The sequence below is a fragment of the Poecilia reticulata genome, linkage group LG22 (genome assembly GCF_000633615.1).
Source record: "Poecilia reticulata strain Guanapo linkage group LG22, Guppy_female_1.0+MT, whole genome shotgun sequence".
Lineage (NCBI taxonomy): Eukaryota > Metazoa > Chordata > Actinopteri > Cyprinodontiformes > Poeciliidae > Poecilia > Poecilia reticulata.
In genome coordinates this window covers 11,596,234-11,622,071 of record NC_024352.1, presented here as the reverse complement: position 1 = coordinate 11,622,071, position 25,838 = coordinate 11,596,234, and the positions used below count along the sequence as shown (strand labels likewise).

The 25,838-nt window shown below is 38.7% G+C and overlaps 2 protein-coding genes across 3 annotated transcripts in view; one reads left to right on the top strand and one right to left on the bottom strand.

Annotated features, from left to right (window-relative positions):
• Positions 1-25,838, top strand: part of dnajc17 (DnaJ (Hsp40) homolog, subfamily C, member 17) — a 42,003-nt gene that overhangs the window by 9,661 nt on the left and 6,504 nt on the right. The window contains exons 3-10 of the mRNA XM_008399437.2: positions 298-356; positions 452-539; positions 666-742; positions 2,115-2,232; positions 3,043-3,086; positions 5,644-5,721; positions 7,564-7,644; positions 8,869-8,988. Coding sequence (XP_008397659.1) covers positions 298-356; positions 452-539; positions 666-742; positions 2,115-2,232; positions 3,043-3,086; positions 5,644-5,721; positions 7,564-7,644; positions 8,869-8,988 — 665 coding nt within the window. The remainder of the gene's footprint in view (positions 1-297; positions 357-451; positions 540-665; positions 743-2,114; positions 2,233-3,042; positions 3,087-5,643; positions 5,722-7,563; positions 7,645-8,868; positions 8,989-25,838) is intronic.
• Positions 12,860-19,186, bottom strand: LOC103458539 (cdc42 effector protein 3). 2 transcript variants are annotated; one of them, XM_008399435.2, is made up of 2 exons: positions 17,576-19,186; positions 12,860-15,412 (listed from the first exon to the last, which is right to left on the bottom strand). In XM_008399435.2, the coding sequence occupies exon 2, from the start codon at positions 15,332-15,334 to the stop codon at positions 14,735-14,737; it is 600 nt and encodes a 199-aa protein (XP_008397657.1). In that variant the 5' UTR covers positions 15,335-15,412; positions 17,576-19,186; the 3' UTR covers positions 12,860-14,734. The 2 variants fall into 2 exon arrangements, with proteins under 2 accessions (XP_008397657.1, XP_008397658.1); XM_008399436.2 differs by lacking the exon at positions 17,576-19,186 and adding an exon at positions 17,319-17,542.

The following is a 25,838-nucleotide window of genomic DNA, read 5'->3' as shown; positions in this document are numbered from 1 at the left end:
GTTAAGCTGGAGTGGAGGGAAACTGAGGATGGATGGAGAGAGGTGAAGACAATTCGCCATTTCTAATTGGAGGAGGCAGGTTTTATAAGGGGAAACTTCTGGTTTCTTTATGTAAATGTTCAATGCTTTATCCATAAATTAAGTTTACATCGTGTGTAGATTTATTCTGTTTTCTTTTATCTCCTTAATTGTGAAACATTGACTTGTATGTCTACATTTTTATCACTTATTAGCCTCATTATGTATTTTTATTTTTGCTGTAGAGCTCACATATTTGCCATTGTCTCTTTCTTACAGCGGAGCTCTTCCATCAATTGTCCCAAGCTCTTGAAGTTCTCACTGATGCTGCAGCCAAGGTGAGACCAACAATGTATTTTTAACCTGTAAAAATCCCCCTGATTCACTCCCACACCATCAGACAGTTCGTACCTGTGACTATCGCTCTTTCCAGGCTGCCTATGACAAGATTCGTGCTGCCAAGAAACAAGCTGAAGAGCGAAACAAGAAATTAGATGATAAAAGGAAGAAAATTAAACTTGGTGAGTAGTTGCTGTTTACTTGTTTTATTATAGGTACTGTAGGGTTAATGAAACAAAGTCAAACATTTTTAAAACAACTGGCAGAAACTTCATTTTGAACATATCATGAGTCTATTTCTTTTTCAGACTTGGAGGCCAGAGAACGGCGAGCGGAGGCTCAGAGCCAGGAGGAAGTGCAAATCACAAGAACACTTGAAGAAGAGGTAAGAATATCTGAAGTGTGTTGAACAGTAAGAATATTTTGTCACATTAAAACCACGCAATCAAGACCAACACAATCAAGTTCATAATTGGAAAGTGGAAGAAAAGTTACGCATGGTTTTCAAATTGTTTCTCACATAAAAATCCAAAAATTGTGGCATCCGCTTTTATTTAGCCCCCTTTATTTTGACAACATCCAACATGATTAGCTGCAGTCAGAAGTCTCCTAATTTAGTATAGGGAAATATTTGATTTCTCATGCATACTAAAACATATTCATTAAATTAAAATGCCATCTACTTTGTTTTGTGTACTATGATACTCCTACGTAAATCACATAAAGTACAATATCTATATTCATTAATACAAGCACACACAAAATCCATCCATCCATCCATTTTCTTGCACCCTTGTCCCTTAATGGGGTCGGGAGGGTTGCTGGTGCCCATCTCCAGCTAACGTTTCGGGCGAGAGGCGGGGTTCACCCTGGACAGGTCGCCAGTCTGTCGCAGGGCCACACACAAAATGATAAATTATTTTTGTAATATATTTTAAGTTGTTAAAACTATAAGCAGTGTTTTAATGTTTTGTGTTGATGAGTAGTATTGGGCAAATTATTAAGTTGTGCAAATCTGGTCGACATTTGACATGATGCTTTCAGCCTGTGAATGAGGTGAAATTTGGTTCTGTAACATATTTTGCCTCAATGTTAAAATGCAAAACACTCTAAGAGGATTTAGATTCGTATGGATTTAGAAACCAGGTACACTGAAGTCTCTGGTTCGATTGTCACAAATTCTGAATAAGTTTGTACAGAGAGAGTTAACTGCTCAACAGTCAGGAGAGGTTGCAGAAGAAGAAAACTTTGTAATTTAGAAATGGGACAGACCACAGATGCTTCCTGGAAATGACTTATTCTAACGTGTCCAGGAAAGTCTGAAACACAAGCAGGTGCTTTATTCTGTTCTTTGTCAAATACGTGTTCCTGATTCAGTTTCTAGTTGAGTCATCCAGCCACTTGGGGAAAGATCAAAGGTTCAATCTGAGACAATAGTTTTTATTATCTTTGATTATATTTGTCACTAAGACCACTAGAACATTTTGCATAACTTTGTTCTGACTGGAAGATACAATTGAGAAAGGTGTGGTTTTGTTCATGACGAGGAGTGGCATTTGGCACTTAACGTGTCTATGTATTACTGTCGTAAAGTGTAAAATCTATTTTTCTTTACGCTCATAGAAACACAGACCTGGACCGAAAACTAGCTCAGCATTAAAATAGCAAAAGATCATAATTCAAAGAAATTCTGTCTACAAAATGTTCATGCAGGTTTGTGATTAACACCGTATTATTTGGGTGTCTGACCCTAAAAGATCGCCCGCTTGAGGGAGGAGGGATCCCGACAACTTGAAGAAGAGCAGAGGCTCATCAGGGAGCAGATCCAGAGAGAAACAGAAGCACAGCAACAACCAGGAAACTACACTCAGAGAGGTTTGATTTCTTCTTGGATTTATCCATCAGCAGTCTGTGCTTGTCCAGGTTATCATAAATGTATCGGTGTTTTCACGTTCTGATGTTATAAATTCAGTTTGATCAGCTAGTTGATGTTTTTTGTTTCCAAGCAATCATCCAGCCTGTCTAACCACACTAGCCACCGTTCTGCCTGTGGTTCACCAAATATTATTCAAGCAACGAACAATAACAATAGCTGAACTTATATGAGAAGAGGTTTATTTTAGTTCATTTGGCAGTCACGCGTCTTGGCAAAGTATCATAGGAATGCAAAGTGCCAAGCACGCGCGCGCGCACACACACGCACGCGCACGCACGCACGCACGCACGCACGCACATGCACACACACACACGCTATGCAGATGAGACAAGCCCTGGTGATAAGTGGCGTTGCAGGCAAATCACGCACGCACGCACGCACGCACGCACGCACGCACGCACGCACACAGAACTGTCCGTCAGACCTCGTTCCTTTTCCTTCGTTGTTTTAAGCGCCGGAGTCTTCTGGAGATGTAAACCTGACCCTCTTTTGTGGGTGTGCAATTACTTGTTCATCGCCTGTACATACTTTGAGTCCTCTCTGTTTGCACGCACTCAGCCCTCCCCTGATCAGAGCCATGTCTCCAAAAGTAAAAAAAATGTACCACATGGGAGCCATTTCTAAGTTGCTGTCTTTCGGCACAAGCCCCTTGACGACTCTCTTGAGTACCATATTTCAATTACACAGTTGCTCCTTTGTCTTTTTACCTCACTGTCTCAACCGTCTCTAATGCTTTTTCTCACACTCAGGAGGGGAGAGATATTCCCAGAGCAACGTAACCCCAAAACTGAAGGTAAGACTCAACACCTAAGGGCAGTTCGTGGAAATCAGAATGGGAGGCTTGGTATACATTTTACACAACCGTTAGCTGTTTGTAATTTATTGTTCAGAGACCACAAATGCCGTCTCATCACTTAGCACATATGTTGCTCTCACACCACTTCCTCCCGATTAGGCACGATTCTGTCAGGGGACCAATATTTATGCCAAAAGAAGGCTTATTATATTTCCTCCTGGAAATGGCCTGGTTCTGTGTGTGTTAACGGATGCAAGGAATGTTAGCTAATGTGTTTACACCCTAAACCTGGTTCTAGTAATTGAAAGCCATCTAAAGCAGCGGCAATATCCCCAGACGTTTGTATATTCAGCTTGAAAAACAAAAAACAAAAGCTATATTGACAGGATCCCAAACCACAGTCACAAACACGAGAAAGTCGCAGCAAATGTTAAATGTTCTTTTCTCAGTTTAGATTCCTTGCAAAAGTGTTCTTGAGCTTTTACACATTTTGTGACCTTTTGCCCATTTACTCCAATGGATTTGGGGATTTTCTTTGGACTAAAACAAAGCGGCATATAACAAGAAGTGGAAGGAAAGTAAAGTTTTTCAACTAACTAGTTTGTGAAGAGTAGAGATCATAGGTTTTTTTCAGTCTTTATGTAATTTTATTTAAACCTGCACCTGCACCAAAAATCTAGATCTGTTTTGTGTAAAACTAGGATTGCGTATTTCAATATCCTTTTGAAGCCACCCACTAGTGTTCAATGTTTATTTCCATTTTTATTGAAAAATATCATTAATCTTTCAGCAAATATGAACAATTCATCATTGGCTTTAAAACATTGCTATTTACCAGGCCCTTCTATTAATTTGCCATTTGGATCTTTTCCACTAATATCTTTACTGTTTGTAAATTTATTTAAGTCATGATCAAAAACAGCAGTTTTGTGGGCTGGAAACATCACATCACACAAATATTTGAGCATCTAATTTAAAGATTAATGGTTAGGACAGTTATTATTAAGCAAGGAGAAAGTTCTGCTGGAGGAGGGAATGAACATTTTCAGCGATAATTATTGTACAAATGCTACATGGATTTGAAAATTCCCAGAAAATGTTTCTTTGACAGTGAGCAGATTGCTGGAACTGAATCAACCCCCTGTGCTTGCCATTCATTATGTTGCTCTCAGCAGTTGCCATAAAACTGGCCGGTTTTCTGCTGTGGTTTGTCTGAATATGAGACGTTGTACAATATCACTTTTTTTTTTTTTTAAGGAGTACGGGAACTCATTTCAGCATTTAGTGACAGGACCTGAGAACAGAAAAAATAGGAAAAAGTATCCTAATAGATTATGTTGCCTTCTGTGGTCGCTTTCATGCCGAATTGAATTTTCAAGAAGATTCTGTAGCAGTAGAAATTTCCCATATGTAAAAAGACACGCATGGGGATCAGCCTCTGTAGGAGTGGATGGTGAATAATCAGTGTTCTGGTGAGACTTGGTCTAGCAGGTGACTCACCAGTTTTTGATGCACACATCCTTAGGAGATCCCTCATTTGTGCACCAACAGGTATGGATGGAAATTGGCTACAGGTTTTTAAGAGCTTAAAAGATTCTTCCTCCTGTAGCTGATGCTTTTCTAGATGTTTTTTTAAAAATTTTTATAGAGTATAGCCTGGCTGACAATATCTTGTTGAAGAAAAGGGCCCCGCAGCATGAAACTTCTGGCACCATCTCTCAACATGGAGATGATGTATTCACGGAGATATGATGTGTTAGTTATCTGCCACACAGAGTTTTGCAAAGGCCAGAAAAGTAAAATTCTGTCTAGAGCACCTTCTTCCACATGGGTGCTTATGGCACTCTGCAAATGTGACTTTTTTGACTGTCTTTTAACAGTAGCCTTCTTCATCCCTCTCTGCCCCCAATCTATGAGGTGGACGTCTAATAGTTATCATGGCAAAGGATTCTTCCACCAGAGCTCTGCGGCTCCTCCAGAGCTGCTACGAGCATCTCTGGTGCCAAATGAATTATTCCAAGTTTTATACAGATGCTATTTTACTCACAGCTGGACTCTCCTTTTTGATTTCCTGAAGGCAGTTTAGTGTTTGGGATTTTATTTAGAGGCTGGTTGGTGGATTATCTTTGACTACTTGTATCAAAAGATTCAAGTAATGATCGACAAGCTCAGGCATCAACTTGCAGAGGATTGTTAAGTTACAGTTTTGAAGGTGAGTCCCCATGCAGTCTCTGATGCCCATAATAGAAGCTTCTCTCCATTCGTGCAGCACCAAAACTGTTGTGAATGGAAATTGACTGCAGGTCCTGCAGGTGATTCTGTGCCGATGTTTCAAGAGCGTAACGAGTTCTTTCTCCCGTAGCTTCAGCCTGTCCTGATGTTTTTCAGCTCTCTGTTTCTCATCAGAGCCAAACTTGTCTGGCACGGTTCGCCTCCTCTGCAGCTGAGTTTAATCACTTTTGCTTTAAGGATTATCCATTATCATGCACTTCTTTATTTCTTGAAAGTGATTATGACTAATATTGGCCTTTTTGTTGTTGTTTTTTTTTTGCAGTTAAAATGGAAATGCAAGAAAGATGACGAGCTGAATGGAGGTTATTCTCAAGATGTTCTGCTTAAGCTGCTTCATAAGGTGGGTGTCCTGAAATGTAACTTGTGCTGATCTGCTATAAATGAAATTATTTATTGAAATCTTTTTTTCACGCTCTTAGGGTTTCAAGAGCTAACTCTGAACAAACCTGCGCGCAAAAGTCCACCCTTATTTGAGGCCTGCATGACATCAGTGCTCTAGATTGTTTACACTTCCCCCTAAACAAGGCCTATTAAGTTTTGTAGCAGTGAAAGTGCTGAGGGCAATGTTGTAGTGCCCTTTAAAAGCCACGCACGGCATTGTTTGTGCCCCTCTTACCAGGTGATTAAACGGTACCAAGGGAGGTTTTAGGAAATGTGCTGTTCTCATGCAACCCACCACCTACTGCCACAATCTGTCATGAGGGTTTTTGGTGGGGTGCAGGTTGGCCTCAAACTGGGATGGGGCAAGTGTCTGTGACGTCAAGTTGCCCAAAGTAATACAGCTGAATTTGCTCTGTTCACGAATGCATCCAGTATGGTCTTAAAATAAGTGTTCCTGTTCGAATTTCTAGGCAAAGAAAATGTGTAATGTTTTTAATGGCAACCATGAGTGAGTGACAGTTAATGGTTTGGATAAGCAGAAATAGCCAACCCTCTGTGGGAAAATGCGGACGGTTATGAGTGTGCATGTATGCGTACGTGAGTGGACTTGTGTACTTTGGCTGCCTGCAATAATAAATCTTTGTTTAAAGGGGCAAAAAAAGATGTTAAGATATTTATATTTCGTGAAATAGAAGCCTTTTGAGACTCTCCTTTGTCACTGTTGGCTGGATTCAGAGTGTCCTCAGTGAGCATTTGCATTCCTAGAGTTTCGAGTTCCCAGAAAGCTGAATTTTCCCCGCCTTCTCTTTGCTCCCATGAAAGGCTAAAACAGGGAACAGGTTATTACCAAATGGCCTTTCCTTAGAGTTGATAGAGCTAAACATACAAGAAATATTTTCTATTCTCTAATACTGTCTTAAAAAGCAATTGTATCATAACCTGTCTTTATTTCCATCATCCAGCCACCAATGTGGGGGAAAATATCAATTTCTGACCTATTCCTCTTTTACTCTCTTAGATATGTAGCTAGGGGTTAATTGCAGCAAAATTTTTCCAGTACTACCTACACTTTAATTTCAGTGTAGTTTAATTTCCAAAGCTTTAGACATAACATTCAACATAGGGAAGACTTTTATAATCAAGATGAGAAACTATGGTGCATCTGTGACATTAGTAAGAACTGAAGATCCCCCCCAAAATTGATGAAAAGATAAGAAAACTAGTCAAGGATGCTGTCATGAGTCAGCATGAAACAATAGTCACCTATATTTTTTGTATGTCTGGGTTTCTTTCTTGCCATCCTATCTGAGATCTGGAATAGCAAGACAGATATCTTTCTGTCTCAAAGAAAAACATCCAAGCCTGACTAATGTTTTCATCTTCAAGAAAAATAGTGACTGAATATGTAATGGTGTGATGAAACAAAGGTAAACTGTTTTCCCAGCTGTTGTTCCAAATGATACAGTTTTCTTCATATGGTACTGGAGTCTGTATGTTGGATTTATTTTTTTACATCACCTAAACTTGCCGTTGTCTCGGGTGTGTAAACTTTGTATTTTATACTTTTTTTCTTGTGAATACATGTGACCCAAAAAAACCCCCAACTTTTCTCCAATTCAGTAAATTGCTAACTTGTATTTCTCAAATGTGTGACATTCAGCACTGTTTTGAATCTTGACTCTACATATGTTTTTGTTTTCATGGTTATGGATTATGCTGTGAAAGGAAATACTAATTCAAATGTTCTGCATCTTTCTTTCCCTTCCACCTCATGCTTTTATCCTCCTGCTGTGTCATCTAGTACGGGGATGTTTTAAATGTGATCATATCAAGTAAGAAGAAAGGAAGTGCTGTTGTGGAGTTTGCATCTGTAAGAGCAGCTGTAAGTACCCGAGGCCTTCACATTTACTGTTCTGGTTAGGATCTCCTTAGGAGACTTTTTGAATTGAACCACATTAGTTCACCACTTGCCACACAGTCTTAGAACGAGTTTTGAGTTAGATCATTACTAGGAATAATATCTGACAGACGTCCTGACCCCAAGAAGTTGTCTTTGACCTAAAATGATCCCGCGCTTTCAAAATTGTTGCACTGATTGGAACCATCGAACTGAAGCACATGAGTCATTGTTCCCCACTGTCTGGCTCCGCAGGCTCTTTTTAGTTTTGGTGTTCCTTTGTTTGTCGTTTCCTCTCAACACAACATTTCTGTCAGTCTACTGGATTTAGGCAGTGATCGTGGCATTTCCATGGCTTTAGAACCTTGCGAAAGTATTTATACCCATTGAGCCACAAACTTCAATGTGTTTTTATTGGGATTTTGTGCAAACAGACCTGCACAATTGCATGCTCCTACATTTTTTTTTAGCAAATAAAAATCTGCAATTGCACAAAGCCCCTGTGCATCAACAACTCTGCTCAAATTCACTGAGACTTTGTTGAGAGCAGGTGTGAACGTACATTTTTAATATCTCAGATCCTTAATTGGTTTTAGCTCTTTACCTTAACTGGGAAATGCTAGCTAATTAAAATCACTTTATTTAAACTGTACAACTTTTGCTCTTGCTGTATGTTTAGGATTGTTGTGCAGGGAAGTGAATCCTCATTTCAGTCCAGTCTCAATGCTTTTGCAGGTATTCTTCTAAGATTGCCCTGTACTTAGCAGAAAGGGGCAGAAATGCTTTACTGCCCCTGATGCAGTAAAGCATTTCCACAGCATGATGCTACCACCAGCAACCACTGAATCTGTTGATCAGACAATTCACATCAAACGTTTCAGATTTTTATTTTATAACCAGTTTTTTTTATTTTTTATTATGGATTCTTTTCCTTCTCCTTCCACTTATACCCTACTTAGTGGTAATCTTACCCCAAAAACCTTATGAAAGACATTGAAGTTTATGGTTTATACCATGAGAAAATCTGAAAAAAAGGGGCACATTATAAAGGAAATTTTAACCTCAACAGTATATTTCTGTTTGTGCATCTGTTCTGTTGAGGAACGTTGGTTCTAACCAAAATTTAGCAAAGGTTATTACAACTTCATGCAAAGCATAGAGATCAAGTGGTTTAATTAATGCTAATTCTATTTAAATATCTCATTTTAGGAACTGGCTGTTAAAAATGAAAGTGGGCTGAGTGGTAACCCCTTGAAGATTACATGGCTGGAAGGACAGCCTGAGGTTGTTGCTGCGGCATCCCAAACCGGCCATTTCATGTCTTCACAGGTACTCTTATAACACAGAAATGTATTCTTTTATATTTCCTTCTGCTGTCATAGGACATGCTTCCCCAGTGTTACAACGTTTTGCTGGTTGCTGTTTCTCCAACAACAATATTAACCTCCCTGTAGAAAGAGTTATGTAAATGTTCAGATTTTTATTTTTTTTGTTCTTCCATATCAACGGTTCAAATGTTGCCCCAGAGTTTGCACTTTTGTTCTTTTTGGCCACAGTCAGTGTGGTCGGGTAAGTGGACCTCAGTTTATTTGTTTTGGAGTGGTGAGGCGGTGGCCTCTCACTGGTTCAGAGAGCCTGGTTGGGTGCTCATTAATGTAACTGACCTGGGAGAGTCCAGGAATGCTTCACTTCACACGGCAGCCAAGGGGAGGCACTGTGCAATAATGACAGCCAAACATGTCAGCCTGACTCTCGGGATTATTTTAAGAAAAGCTTTTGTGTATTCATACCGGCGTTTGTGAACTTTAATCCTCAAGTTTAGTTGTTTTTTTTTGTCTTTTTACTTGGATCCTTTAAAGATGTGCAACTTCTTATATTGACCTTTTGTAATATTTTGTTTTTCAAATCACTGTAAAATAGTCAGGCAAATATCTATTAAATAATTTCTTGTAGCATGAAAGGGACATAATAAACTATAATAATGATTAAGTAACAAGTAGAAACAAACATAAGGAACAAAGATAACTCTGTCCTCTGCCCTGGTGGTTCTGCCGCCTCTGCCTCTCCCTGTTTCATCTGGAGGGACAAGTTGACGTTAACTTCAAGATTGGTTCAGTCTGTCACACATTACTATAAAAATGGGCAGATGGTACTGGTGTTTCCTGCTGCTAAGCTTTATTATATCTTAAAAGTTTTTCAATAAGAGCTTAAAGTAAGTTACAAAGTGACACATGGCACATGTCACATTTTAAGAAATATTTATTTATTTTTTCCCAAATGTAGCAAAGCGCGTATGATGAAAGATGCCTAATCTTCCAGGGAGTGAGATGATGGATGATACACCAATCAGAAGAGGGTTTGAGGTAGTGATGGAGACATCACCTACTGAGACCAAAAAAAACACAGAATGTCACTTGCAGATAAAATAGGTTTTGTTAACTGCACCTTTGATCTTGCGAGGTTGTCTCAAAAAACCTTCGAGAAAAGGAGTTCTTGTAGGGAAAAGGTTGCATCTCATGTGTGGGTGTGCATTACAGTTTCCAGAAATGACATTTCCTAATTCAACTGAGATTTTTATTAAGCATTTTAAGATTGATCCAGTCTGCACAATTTCCTTCCTAAATTCTTCAGCTTCTCTGTCAAAAATGTCTAAATGTTTTTCAATCAGTGGACTTTTTCTTTGCACTTATCTGTGTCTCTGGTTTCTGGTGAACTGTATTTCAACCCTCAGCCCAGTGAGGGGTGTCAGACCTCCTACATGGGGTTAGAATCCGAGACTCAGCCTGCACACTGGGACTTGTCATTCTAATCTTTTTAAATGCTATTATACTAACTCAGTTTGCTTTTCTGACATCCAAAGCTGATTCTTTTATACTTTTTTTAAACCTTTTTTTCATTGCAAGCAAGTATGAAAATGTTATTTTGATTGGGTAATTTTTCATTTGGCCCTCAATGCAATACTTGTCCGTTAAGAGATGCCAGACAGTTACAGTATACACTATTGTAGATTTTGTCTGGAGGTAGTGGACATTGATTGGGTGGATTCTGGGGGAAAAAAAACAAACCATTTGTGATCTAAACATCTGATCTCTCCCTGGTTCCCCAGCTTTGGCCATCTGTAACTACATAGGGTCAAAGTGGGTGAGGTCTTGCTTTTTTAACCTCATCAGTCCAAACACAGTGCTCGGCAGGCCACGGTGGGACTAAAGAGAGCTTAAAGACACAGATGACTTCACCCCAGTTCTCGCTCCTTTACTTCTTGGCTCAATAAATGCATCTGGAGTCAATGGGGATTTTCTAATAAAGAAGGGAGCTGTGTCATACTCTTCATCATGATCCCTTTCTAAGAAAGTTTAACACATACAAACTAAATAAAATCTTAATATTTGTCTAATAATAAAAAAACCTCATTACTCGGGGGGGGGGAAGGCATTTTAGGTTTAATCTTTTTGGCTTCACTGTGGATAAAACAATTGGCAAAGGATCAATTTAAATAATATGCTAGACCTGCTGAAATTTCTAAGTGAAGTACAAAAGAAGTGAAATTCATGCAATACATCATGCTTATTCAAGGATATAAATGTAGACGTATTAATCAGTGGCCTGAAGAAAGAAAAGTCATAACTCTACAATGGATTTCCATAAACTCCTGGATACAGGAGAGGTTTACGGATTAATCTCACGAATACTGGCTCCGTTTTTCCTGAACTCTTAAAAAGGTCAAACTCCTCCCCAAAAAGCTGGTTTTTGCTGTTTTTTTGGGGGGGGTTTTCAGTCTGCCAGCCAACACATTTTGTAAATCTCCAGACCACTTTCCTTTATTTTAATAACAGTGTTAAAACTTGTTTCAATTCACAAAAGAGAAGAGATGCCATGGCATGATTCATCTCATTAATTCCTGTCAGGAAATCGTGTTTATGGTTCTCTTTTTTTTTCTGTAATTTTCTGCCTTGTAAGTTGGAATAAAAGGATAAAATATCATATGAACTGCCATAGTCAACAAGCAGGTGGTGGAAATGTGAAATTTGAGCAGATTTGTGGCTCTGCATGCCTATAAGAATCCCCAAAATTTATGTTTTATAAAATTGTCTCCTTCAACATATTGGTGATCAGATCAAACAAATTCAAGCCAAACGCCACTGTACCTATAAATTAAATCTCTTCTAAGACGGGCTCATGCTTGCAGCTTCAGAAAGAGGATTCACACATGTGGCCAACCGTATAGCTTGCAGTCTAATAACTGATAGACTGTAACTGCAGTACTTCCACAGATGTCTGCCAAGACATATGCTTGGGTCTCCTGGGAGATGATCTCAGCATTAATCACTGTGTGTTCATGGTTCAATTTAGGATATCGTATTATTTAAGGTTAATACATCATACAGCATTTAAATCAGAGTTTTATATGCCTGCCTCTTCCATCGAGACCCAGAGTCAACTCGGGGTTGTCACGACAGAACCAGATGCATCAGACGAGCTATTCCTGGACTTTTTTTCCCCAGTGTGCTGGTTTCCTAGTGCCTGAAAAGTGGATTCTGAGAAAATATTCCTTCTGTCTGGAATAGATGCGTAGCGTGTGGCCCAGCCATCGGTATGCTGAAATCTAGCTTGAACCCTTTTCTGCTCGGACACGATTGTGTAAGAAAAAGATACGCTTCGCATCTTACCCTGATTGTATTATTGTTTAGTTCTTATGGCCCTAAAAATTAAGTCAAAATGTTTGACTTAATTTTAGGTTGTTTTTTTTTCAAGACTATATAATATTATAGCTGTGAGATGAGTTCATAAGTTTCACTTTGACATATGTACATTTAGTAATGTTTGTGAACGTTAGTCACATTTTGCCACTTTACACCACAAACCTCAATTAATTTAAATTAGATTTTATGTGATAGACCAACACAAAATGTAGCATAATCAGGTATTGTTTGTAGCATCTGTTTATTTTAATCTGATGCCCCTAAAAATCCTCCAGCACATCCAGTTGCCCCCAGACTACTAATCGTTATTAAATAGAGCTTACCTATTTTATAGAAACAGAAAATAAACGTACATTTGAAGATTTAACTCCTCTTATTTGGTCTACAATTTTGTGCCATTGCAGCTGCCCTACTTAGCACTTTTATTTTTCATTTGTGAAGTAATTGAGCTTTAATCGTTATGAGTCATTGTCGCGAACAAGGCTCCAGCTTTAACTGAGTGGTGCAACACCTGGCAATATCCACCTTTATTGTGTTGATTTAGGTATGCCCCAGAGCAATGGAAATCATCTAAGCCAGTTGTTTTGTTAAATTAATTGTAATGCAATATCTTTGACTGTAAAACAGGCATGTTTTAATATATATTGCCATCCATTTCCACATTGAATTATTTGTACCCAAGACAATGATTGCTGGAAAAAAAAAAAAAAAAGCTTGGACACCAGTGAGATGCAAAACATAATCCATCCATTTTGGCTTCTTTTGCTGTGAAGCCAAGTACATGTCGGCCCATTGTTGTGTAAACAGTCCCATTCAGTTTATCCACAAAACCACCAATGATGGGATTTGAATGGTGTACATTTTTTTGCCTACCAAACCAAAGTACAAACCGGTAGATTTTACAATGCAAAAAATGCTTTCACAATAACTTTTGTCATAACACATACAAGAAACAGAGGTATCCAGTTTAAAACATCAGGCACCAAAACAGACATACAATGCAGATGTATCCAGGAATAATGCTGTTTCTGTTTGGACATGCATAGAATACTGAGTCTTTTCTTGAAACAGGACATTTGTGGTTTTTGTATTTCCCAGCTTGACCTTTTAGGGTGCAAAGGAATTTAACATTTTCCGGGCTTGTCCCACATATCATCCTCTGAACCCCCCCCCCCCCATTAGTAGACCTCAATTGTCTGCACAAATTCCCACTTGGATGATGTGAGAAGAAATGCGATGCGTATACATGAGACACAGCATGTATTTGCTCAGAGGGTTGTATTTAAGTCCTCATTAGGACCTCTGCTGTCTCCCCCTTCCTCTCCAGCCTCCCTGCTTGTGTAGATGTATAGTGTTACTCACCACTACTTTCTTTCTTGAGCGCCATCCGCCAGATCATCGCACTCTGATTTGCAGCTAACAAAACAGCATGTTCTGCCATTTCTTTCTTCTTATAAGGTCTTGGACCTGTGGCACGGCTTGGTATGCTGCCCAACCTGCCACCACTGGCTGGCTTTTATTGGAAGCAGAGCGAAATGTTTGTTTTCACTGTACTGCCGGGAATGAGAAATGGGGGGTACCTTGCTCTACCTTCGAGTGGGGCCGCCAGGATGCGTGCGGAGGAAAAATTGCCCTGTGCACACAATAGACGGGCAAGCACGCCAAGACTCAAGACATCACAGCTCAAGGACCTGGGATTTCAGCCTCAGCTTTTCTTTTCTTAAACACAACACCCTTAAATCCTAACAGCTGCTTTGAGTGTGTGCTGGGAGGTTATAATAGTAAAGAGGAAATGTAGATGAAGTTAGAAATGCCCAGACATAAAAAAAAAAAAGTTCATATCTTTACCGTTCTGTTGTTGGCAAATGCTGGTTACCATAATGCTCTATGAACAACATCATGTTCTCCTTAGAGTAACAAGATGTTCATTTGTTTGTTTGAGAATGTCTTTACTTGTGTGCCACTGCATCAAGTAAAGATCTTAGGAAGCAGCAAATATAAGCTTTTACTTTATTAAGTATTCTTGTTAATAAAACAGTGTTGGGTCTTCCAAAGAAGTAATGACGTCAGTATTTCGCATAGTTGCACAGTTTGTCGGTGATCTGGAGAACATTGTTCCCGAATGAGTTTGTCCAGATCCAGGCTGAATAAAGAGCTACTGTCCTCGTAAATTGATCTCCAGTTTGGTCACAGCTTTCTGCAGACTCTTTGTGCAGACCAGGGCCAGGCCCGCAAATTGAATTATAAGCAGAATTATCCAGTCTTTGCTACACTTTATCACGTCCTCACGGTTATGCAAAGTTGTGTCCCAAGAGGAGTATTAAGTAAAATTTCTTCTCCAACAGCCAGTGTCTTACCAAGTTGTTCAAGGTTCTTCAGTTGTGCAGTTTGTCCATCACCCGGAGAACATCCTCCAGGATTGAAGGGCCCAGGTCCAGGCTGAATGAAAAGCCACTGTCCTCATCCTTAAATTCATCAATGTGTTCACAACTCCCTGTGAACACTTGATCTCTATCAGAACCCACGCTGCCACGTCCGGGCCGGCAAGTCTGATTAGAAGCAAAGTCATTCCTCGTTTCATCCACTTCCTCGTTTTCGCACTTATCTTCTTCCTCACTGTCCAGAAGAGGCAAAGAGTTGCACTTCTTTCTCTTCTGGTCCACAGACCACTCGGGGCTCTGCATTCCCTCCGTTCCATCTAGGTTCAGACGCGGGGGCTTTGGTGGTGGCTTGCAGCTCAGGAAGAGGTTCTGTTCGCTCTTGGAACTTTGTCGGAGCAGGCCGTGACCCGTTTTGAGGAAGGATAAATCTCCAAAACTGTCGTCTTGGCCGTCGCTCCCAATGTGAGAGACGTGCCGGAAATCACCCAGGGGTAGACTGATCATTTCGACAGATAGCACATCTCTCCTCTTTGAGTTCCTGCTGGACCAGCGACTGGAGGATGGATTTCTGTACAGCGACGTTTTAAGTGGCATCCTGATGGATTTACTGGAATTAGACTTTGATCTCTGTGAATCCTCAGGAAATGATACAGCCTAAATACATAGTGCCATCTGCAACAACAACAAAAAGACAATTAGGATTCAGCAAATGATAGTCTGAAGCAAGTCTGAGTTTGCGCTCGTTCTTGTATTCAGCACCAGATGTAAGTGCAGAGGTCTGTTCTCAGATTTAATGAGAATTGACAGCCATTGTTTAGAGACTGCACCTGTTGGTCTCGATCGTAGCGCAGTGAAATTTAGTATTATTTGGCAGAAGAAGGATGACCCAGCAATGCTTTGAAGCCTTTGTTTATAAATATTTATTTTCCAAATCCTAGGTTCTTCCCATAAGTGCAGGTGTGGTCTTCTGCATAACCTCCAGAGGAAGTCTATTAATCTACTTAAGAATTCCAGTAAGAAAAGCAAAGCACTGCAAACACCAGAAGAGTAATTGCTTAGTGTTTTGGGTCTCTTCACACAGCTTTTAAAGAAGGAGGTATTTTTCTCTTTAACTGTCAGAAATCAAAATAAATTTGATGTGGAAAACAAAGTGGTGGAATGAATGAAGACACTTTTTGTAATCACCTCAGATGGTGGAGTAAAGTTCAATTAGATGCAGTTATTCCTCTAACAATGTCACTATTTTTGGCAAAATCTCAGGTTTGCTATGCAGACTGGAAAAGTCAGTAATGAGCTTTTATAATGTATTCCAGTAAATATAGTAAAAATAAAATTAAATTCAGTGTGGGAAGAAAAACATTTGGTTTTTCCATATGTTTTCTTTCTTTAATCATCCTAACTGATGAAAGTCTATTTTTTCAATTGGTAGATTGATTTTACATTGATTTTTTTTACATTAAATGCACATGCTTTATCTTGATTTGTATCATTTTATCCACCACCATTTTTCTTTTTCACTCATGAATCAAGTGGACTCTAATTCGAAACTGACTGTAAAGTGCCAGACAGAGCATTACAGCCTCTATTTTTGGAAATTTTTATAAAAGGATAAAATTACTGGAAGTGATAAATCAGATTTTAAAGAATCTGCATTTAGTCCAGGAGGCTTTTTGAATTATAGATTTTAAAAATGGATATGATTAATGTTCAGATACATCCCAGGCTGTGGCCCTATTGTGCACGTTATACCAAAACCGTAAGCTATTTTGGGCAGATGGTGCCACTCAACCATGTAAGCAAGTTTTAAATTAAGACCTTTTAGTCGAATGTCCATAATTTTCTGGGAAAAATCTAAAGTACTGAGTCTGGAAAATAATTGCTTTGTAAAACAAAATCTATAGCAACTATGATATCTTTCAAATCCAAGGCTCTGTTTTAAATTCTTCGTATTGGGCAACATCTTGCATAAACGGTAATTATGTAGCATCTTACAGAGGAAGAGCCTTTGCATTTCGTGACCTGTAAGCATTTTATTTCCAAAACCAGAGCCCTGTTCATCAACTCTGGCATGTCGATTAGATAATCTCCTCGCCGTAAATGATTTTTACAGCTCTACATTCGTGACTTGAAACACTAACTCTGTAAATTTGTAAGCCACTTCAACAAACATGCTTCGTCGGGCTGTAAAACGTTTTATCGGCACTTTAGCAGCAGCGGGAGGTTGAAGAGTGTGGACACAACAGCATTCCTTTCCAAACATGTCAGGTCAACCAAAGAGGAGTGTTATGATTCAGCTGTGAGGAAACACCTCATGGCTAAGTAGAAGTCCAGCTCAATGAAACAGATTGACCAAAAGAACACAGTTGTTTTATTTATTTGACCTTTATTTATACAGGTTGTCTCATTGCGATCCAAGATCTCTTTTACAAGAGATACCTAGCTATTGCTTCTCTTTCTAAGCGCTTTCCTCAGCTCCAGGGTCATAATAAATAATGAAATGGGTTTTCTCTCCAAGCAGCTTGTCTGGAATGACTAAAAACAATAAAACAGATAAAAATGGATGACTATATAAACTTACCAGTCTCGGTGCTGTAAAAAAAAGAAATCCGGGATATTATAAGCCCACACATGCACACCCGCCTCAGCCAGGAATCTATGCTGCTTCTAACTGCACAAGCTCTTCGTCGACAAGATAAGACTTGTCATTCATCAGAGAGCAATGCTTACTTCCCAGCTTTGAAACTCTGACACAAAGGTGTAGCCTGTTACCGAAGAAGGTTAAAGAAGATTTCATTTAGGATTAATTACTGGTAACTGCAAAGAAACAATTCTTACCGTTTTCAGCTGGAGAGAGCGCTGTTAGTTCATGGGCAATGAATCTTTTGTTTCAGTTGGCATAAAATCCGGATTGCGCTGCAGAATCACCTCCAGGTGTGTTGCTTGTGAAAGGCCTCCTTGCGTAAATGATAAACCAGAGGAGGTCAGAGTACAAGGGCATCCAGGTGGAGGCTTTGCATTTTTTTTTGTCTCAGCTTTTGTGAAGTCAGCCTATTTCAGAAAGTCTGCAAGTCATCAGAACACCATCGTGACTGCAGAGCAAGTCTGCCCTGCAGGGATAGGTGTTACAGTTGAGTTTTGCTGTTTGATTGGCTGCACCCTTTACCTGTGGGGGAAGTAGGTGGTAAATTATAGCTGCTCATTTTTTCCATGTTCCATGTTATTAGTAAAGATTGAAACTTTGCTGGATGGTTTAGTTCCAGAGAATATGCTTGAAAGAGAGAGGTGAGGAAAAAAAAAATTGTTTTAGCCTCCACTCCTTATTAAAGGTAGTTGTAGTTGGTGAGCAAACAGGTTGATCACAAAGAGGAGGGGGGTTAACAGATGTCTAATCTCCACGCTATTGTCCCTTTTCTTTGCTGGTTTCCTGATTTCCTGTCTGCTGTTGGCTTGTGTAAAGCCCCACAGCCAACCCCACTCCACAGGCTCTTCTGCCTGAATGGAGGCCTTTGGCTTTTCTGTATAATCAAACAACAGACATGTCTGAACATGCACCCTGGGTTTCACAACAGAAATAACCGGCTGTTTCCAATTCTCACGCCTCCAACATGTTGCCTTTGCCCTCGTATGGTGAGGCTGTAACGAACTGTAAACCGTCTCAAAACAACACTTTTTCTGCTCTGCTGCACTGATTGCTAATAGTCAATGGCAAGAGTCGCATTTGCTTATCGACTGTACAACTTGTGTTTAAAAAAACATAGCTGGAATAAAACATGAGGTTTTCTTGCGAGATGCATGAAACTGTGAAATATGAGGGTAGCAGGGTCATCTTCTGGGGTATTTTGGTTCATGAAGGACTGATTCATAGCACAAAATCAATGATGACATGAAAGAATATAATCTGGAAATATTGAAACATCTCAAAACATGAGCCAGGAAACTAAATTTTCTGCACAAATGTTTTTTTTTGGACAATCACCATAGGCAAATCACCAACATAGTAACACAGTGACTTAAGGACAAAAAGAAAATGATGTTTTGGAGTGACCATGACAACTTTCCGATCTTAGTCGCATTGAAACTCTGTGAAAACTGGTGAAAGGGTGTGTGAGCGAGCATGGCACATTACAAATCAAACAACCATGTCAGGAGATATGGGCCAAAATTTCGCCATGCTATTGTGAGACGCTTGAAGAAAACTCAAAACGCTTGACCCCAGTCATATAGCGTAGAAGGTCAAGTCTACATTGTAGACCTCTGTAGAAAGTAATTCAAGTTCTCGCAAATTATCTTCCATTATTCTTGAATTTCGTGGATATAAATTATTTTGGTAATCCTAACTGACTTCAAACAGGAACATTTTAGTCAGATTCAATAGCAAACAATGAGAATAAAAAGGATGGGTGACTTTTTATACAGTGTATGTAAACATCTGGTTTCAGCTGTAATTTTGTCAAAATATTTCTTATGCATTCAGGCATAAAGGAGGAGAGCTTTGTACACAGCTTTGTCCTGTTCTTTGATTTTAAATATGCATGTTATGAAGGAGAAATCCCTTTTTTTTCAGCATTCCTTTTAAATTCATCCAATAAACAATAGGCGTGCCGGCTTTTCCTCTCTTCTTCTCTCGCTCCTTGCTCCAGTGCCAGGACGGTCTCCAAGACTAGACACAATTACTCACGCAAATGAAACTAGAACCTCTAGCCAACTCTGAAAGAACATTTTACAGCATCTCCCTTAAGAGAAAAACTTCCGTCCTCCACCTACAGCCACAAAGCTGCTTTTATACCAGCAGGCACTCAGGTTGAAGAGCCTGTATTATCCGCAGTATTTGGAAGTGAGTTCAGAAGACCTTCAGGCTGACAGATGCTGGGCTTATTCCGCTGATGGTGTTCTCATGCTATGTAGCCTCCAGACTGCTAGGTTTAGCCTGAACTTCATTTCAGTATAAACTTCTTTTCTAAGACCTGACCATGGTGGGCAGTGTGGTTTGATGCAGCTATGCTGGGCCTGAAATCATGGTTTTTCTTCTTTCTGCAAAAAAAAAAATAAAATAAATAAAAGAAGTGTTTCCAGATATTGCTTTGACTGGTGCTAGAAGCCCAAACTGAGGCTTTGGTGGATCCTCCCCGAGCCCTTTGTTGTGTGTTCTTCAGCTCCCTCTGTGCTCAGGCTCCTAGACGAGCTGCACTTAAACAGGATTTACTGCTTGCTTTGTCTGATTCCCTTTAACTAAGACATTGTTAAATCATGTCGAAGATGGAACAGATAGCTTAACTGAAATCAGTCGGCCTGTATTTCACTGGTGGTTCTTCTAAAGCTCAGATTTGGGATTAAGTTTTAAACTGAAGCTAAGGTTCGTCTTTTTTCACTTCTTGGTGCAGCTTAAACCTGACTTTTCAAGGTGTTTATACAGAAATGTTGCAGTGTCACAGTTTTTCGATCATTGCAAAAAATCCTAAATGGTTTTTTCTGCTTATTTTGTTTGCGTTAATCAATGTGCAATCAATTTAACAATTTAATGAGGGATACAGTCCAGCACAGACCTACACATTCACCTTCAGTTCTCCTTATTTAAATAGAGTCAACTCACAACAAACGTGAACTTATGGTACTATACAAGGCGCGCACGGTACCCAATGTAGATTGGAATTCAGACAAAATGTAATTAAAATTAATCAAATTAAATTTTTTGCAGTGCAGACATTTAATCAGAATGATGTCTAATAAAATGCCGTCAGATTCAGTTGATCACTTCTGACCAGCCTTTGAGGTCTTCATGGAAAGGCTGCATTTACACCAAGAAAAAATGACATATAGGTGACTAATTAAAAGAAAATGTTCTTGATATAAACTGCAATTAAGACTTTTAAGTTTGTGATTTTAACATACTAAAGTTGAAAAATACTAGAATAATACTTGAGCATGAATACCTTTGATAGGCACTGTAGTTTATGAATTAGAGCAAGAAGAGAATAATAGTGAAGAAGAGTGTTCAGTATTTCGTCCAGCAATAAAACTTTAGACTTAGCTCATGAATATCTAGCTGCTCTAACTGAAAGCTTCATTCTACACCTAAATCTACTCCTAAAGGACAAAATCAGACAGTTTTCTCCATGGGAGAGGAGCCTGATAACTAAAAGGTCTCCCTCTGATTACGCCTTGAAACCTCAGAACAAGGCAGAGAGGCGCTACAAAATAATTATTAAACATAGGATGGTTCTTGGTTTTTCAGAGCTATATGTAACTTTCTTTCTGAATTTAGAAATAGCCAAAAACGAGAAGCTTAAATTAAAATACATATCTATCTTACCTCCTGACCCCACTAAGGGACAAGGGTGTAAAGAAAATGGATGGATGGATCATCTATCTTTCTGACTGCAGGATTTAGGATGACATTTTTATTTTTTGCAGGGGATTTTTTGATAATAAAGATTTACAGTAGTGTAATCTTGAGGGCAGAATATTGTTAATTTTGTCAATATTTTCCAGGTGAAAGAAGGGTATCCAGACAAGCCAAGACAGGAAATGTGGGGCAGAAAGTTGAAAGTGGGAGACAAAAATAAAGAATAAAAATAGAGAATACAGGAAAACACCCTCGCATTTCTGAAAACAGTTACCACAAATTGTATAGCAGTAGTTACATTCAGTAATCATGTAATTAAAAAACATTTTATTTATTCTGATTTAATACATTGCTGCTTGACCCAGTTTCTGTTTAGATCGCAATCCTGAGGTATTTTACTTTTGAACTCACTTGAATGATGCACACCTTAGTCATCCTGGTTCAGATAAAAAGGCAAGTTGAGACAATACTTCTACAACCACAACATTAAAGTCATGCTTTTTTTATGATATGACCAAAGGTTGAATCCTGTGTTTTCTTTTAATCAGAATTGGATCACAAAAAACATTTCACTTCCTGGCTTTATTTACACACATGCTGATGAATCAGATTGAACTCAGAAGTTGGCAACAGAAATGAGACATGCTTTTTGCAACCCCGTAGCAGTTTTTTTCTGAAAACCTTTATTCCTTTGGGATTGAATAAAAAATGCCAATTGCATATATGCTGCAACTTTTTTTCCCTACTTAAGAAGAATTAGAAAAGCAGGTGTAATAATATGTCATATTTCAGCAGTCCTTACTGGATACAAAACCATGTTTAAATCATGGTATGCTGACTTCAACTCATCAAATGCTTAAAAGAGGGAATTAAGTTGACAAAAAGCAGAAATCTTCAATCCAATGAAACATTTAGAATTTTTGTAATTTCAGCCTTTTTGACAGCCTTCAGGTTACAGATTTGAAGCCTAACAGTTGCACAAACTCATTTGTTTTACTAAAGAATATCTTGCAATCAGATAGCTTTTCCAGGAACAATATTTTTATTTTTTTTTGCAAAAATATATTGTTGGAAATCAAGCGAGGCAGAGGCCCTTCTTTTCATTTCTTTTTATGATTTTTTTTTTATTTTTTTAAAGCCCATCGATCAAATAGAGAAATGCCTGGAGGTAAGGTCTTTGTAGCCATTTTTCATTTCACTGTTTATTTCTTCTACTTCTACAGATTCCAAAGGCAATCTCTGACTCCACATAGCAGAAGTCGGTTCAGATTAAAACATTGACCACCGACAACCACATGCACCGTTGCTCATACGTAAAAGCACAAAGCTTTGAAGCTCTGAAAGATTTACCTTTTGAATTCATAATCTGTTTATGCCTTCTGAAATCTGTAAACAAAGGTCCACAATCCAGCCTGTTTTACACTGGAGAAAAAAAAATCACATTTTGTCATTATCCCTTACTCTGATATCATCATTTAGTCTGAAAATTGGGTACAAGCATCGTGAGATGATCAGGAGGGAGTCTCCTTCATTTTTTGGTATTTCTGCCATTCTGTTTTTCAGATTATATTTTTCATAAGTGCTATGTTGAAGTATTTGAATTGCATTTGTCCTTCTCTTTGGCTACGTGACTTGCACAGTAAAACAAACAAAAAAAAAGATGTTGGACTGTCACAGTCAAATGCTTGCAAGATGCATATGAAGACAAGAGACAAATTTGAGCAACTGTTTCAGTTGTTTTTAACCAACAGAAACTGGATAATGTGGTACATCTTCTGTGTTTTATAATGAATGATGATTAATTCACTACTGAGTGCGACGCTTACGTTTCGTCTTCGCAGGAATGCCACTTTGACCCTTCTTGTGTTGCTCCATCATTTGGCACACGCATGCACACACACACACACACCGAAAAGATTTCTAAATTTAAGTGTGTAAGAGTTCGACTCCCATAAATCACATAACCCAGTTGTGACACACAGAAACACACGCTATGCCACCGCACACACACTCCAGACAAATGGTACCGTGATTAACCTGACCACACTGCATTACAGGCTGAAATGTTAGCCTGAAACACAGAAAAGGCTTTGGAGGGGGGAAAACCCCATTCTTGTCTCTGATTTCTGTCCAGTTGCTACTTGGCTCAGCGAATGTCTACATCAGTGTTTCTCAACCTTTTTTGGGCCAGCGCCCCCCTAGCCTTTATCCAGGTCTCTCACCGCCCCCCACCAAAGAATTTGCAGGCTACTTTGCACTGACCATTATTTTATTAATATTACTATCACTATTGTAGATGTTTTGATTTTTATGCTTGTTTCTGTATTTATCATCAAATAATTTCCCAGAGAATAAAAAAGTCATGGGAATAGAAATTATTTTCACAGGCGTCTACGAAAAATGCAATGAACATTCAAGTTAAAATCGGTAGGTCTAACAGCAGCCAATCAGAGTGGAAAAAATATTCTTATTTTGTGTAATTTTCTAGTTGTTAAATCTTGCACAAAATGACCAGATAAAAGATGTACAACATGCCAGTTTAAACTGTGAACTATTTGCAAACGACTGAGCTCTGCAACATTAAAACATGGATAGAACTGTAACTACATTAATCATAACTCTTCTTCTCTTCGGTTCAGCTCTGTGCTGCCTTCAGGAGAATGGGACATCGGAGTATCATCCATAAAATTTCACCCACATGGCATTTATTGTGCAAACCAGAGCTTTCAGTGAAAAAACAAAAGTTMCAGGTCCTTTTAATGCAATACAAATATGAGACAGAAACATGGATTATATCTTTATATAGACCTGTCTATTGATTTACTAATAGTTTTACTGGACAGAAATTACAAAGAACAAATCTGGTTCTTAATCAAATCCTAATGAGTAAATTGAATGTGTCATGGAGTCATCAGCCTCATAACATTAACACTGACATGAAAAATAATATTGAATAAATAAATATATCAAATCTAATTAAAAACATAAATAAGTGATAAGTTATTTACTGTTATGGTCTGTAAGATATATTTATTCTCAGTACTAGATGTGGTCTCAACAAACCCCATGGCACTTCAACAATATTATTTTACATTTTATTTGGAAATAGTGTCTGTTTATTCTTGCCACACAGTCCTCTGTATTAATTATTGCTAGAAATGTCTTGCCATACGAGTTTATTCCTCTGTATCTACTTTAGTTTCTTAGTCTATTCTTGCATTTTGTTCTTCATTAATTTCCATTTAGTTTCATTTGATTAGTATTATCCTCTCTTGGTTTATTGCTATGTCCACTTTAGTTTCTTTCCTGTTGCTASATTTATTTTATCGTTTAATYGACGATTAAACGTCATGTGTTTCACATCATGTGTTGATTTTTCACCGTTCAGCGTCGGATTCTCTGTTTTTATGCCATAATTCACATCTAGTTTTTATGTCCCGCTTCTCCTTTTTCAGAGTTTTGCACAATGTGCGCGTCTCTTTTTTTAAGCCCCTAAGGTGCAGGGCGATCGGGAAGCGTATCGATGAGGAAAAGGCASACTGACATAAACCTTTTAAAACAACGGAAACAATTTCGGTCTTCTGATTATTGACATTTAAAAAGTGCTGTGTTGTTCTATTACCTCCGTTTCATACTGGAGGTAATGAAACTAGGGGTGTTAACCCCTAGTTAACACAGCACCGGTGTTAACTAGGGGTGAAAGTAGTTTTAAATTCTTGGGGGTACTTTGAGAGAAGTATAAAGCACACTTTGGAGTTTCTATGCTGATAAAAGTTTTGCGACACGATAAAAGCTGTGTAGCTCTTGAATTGCTACGAAGTGGAGCTGTATTTCCCTCAKCCCACTGGCTGCAATGTCGACACGTTGAGATGCCGTGAGACCTAAATTCTGAACATAGCCTTCCACATCGGGTTGATGGGGTAACAGGTCCAGAAGGGAACCACAGACATCTCTCCCAGGCCAGACTAGACACATAGACCATCTTCATCAGTTCATTTTAAATCCTGAATCGTATTCAAAAACAATCTAATTATTATTAATGATAATGTCACTAAAAGCTGCTACTGCTGCTCATCTGATAGAGACATAAGAGAGAAGCTACAATTCTTTTAAAAACAGATATAAACATTTGTTTACCAGTTGGTTAAATAGTTAGAATACAAGAAAAGTGAAAAACCAGACTCATAACCAGTTTACAGGAAAGCATAGAAATGGACTAATTTATCTCCTTCCCGGCTATCAGCAATGTGGGCTGCTGATGCTGTGCTGCTGTTGGTGTCGAGCTCTCAGTTACACAGAAAACGCTGGAAGACATTACGTCCTGTTCTATTGTTTACGTTTCYGCASCRTACGGAACAAATGTGTTCGAGTGGGTCGTTTACAACCCATCAAATATGGAGCGGCAGCAGCATCATTTCTTTGCGATCATCCTTTATTCTATTTCTATGCTAACGTGTAAAATTATTAAACCAAAATTATTTCTTTGCCCTTCTCCAAGCAGGCAAAATTTCTTGTCACAATTTACAACAGCAGCAGCAGCAGAGAATGTCTGTAAGTTACATTTAATTTTACTTTTAAGATATTTTTAAGTCAAGTATGATTCAAAAATTTTAAACCTGTTATAATAATTAAAAATCCAACTTAAATTAATGGTTTTAATATTCCATTGTCAATCTAAACTTAATATGTCACTATTAAGATCCCTGTTTTAATCCCTAGCCTCCTAAAATATACCCTTCTTAAGTCCGTCATGGC

Bases quoted from the DNA above. Each gene is read 5' to 3' on its own strand.
- LOC103458539 (XM_008399435.2), bottom strand. From the start codon at position 15,334: ATGCCACTTAAAACGTCGCTGTACAGAAATCCATCCTCCAGTCGCTGG.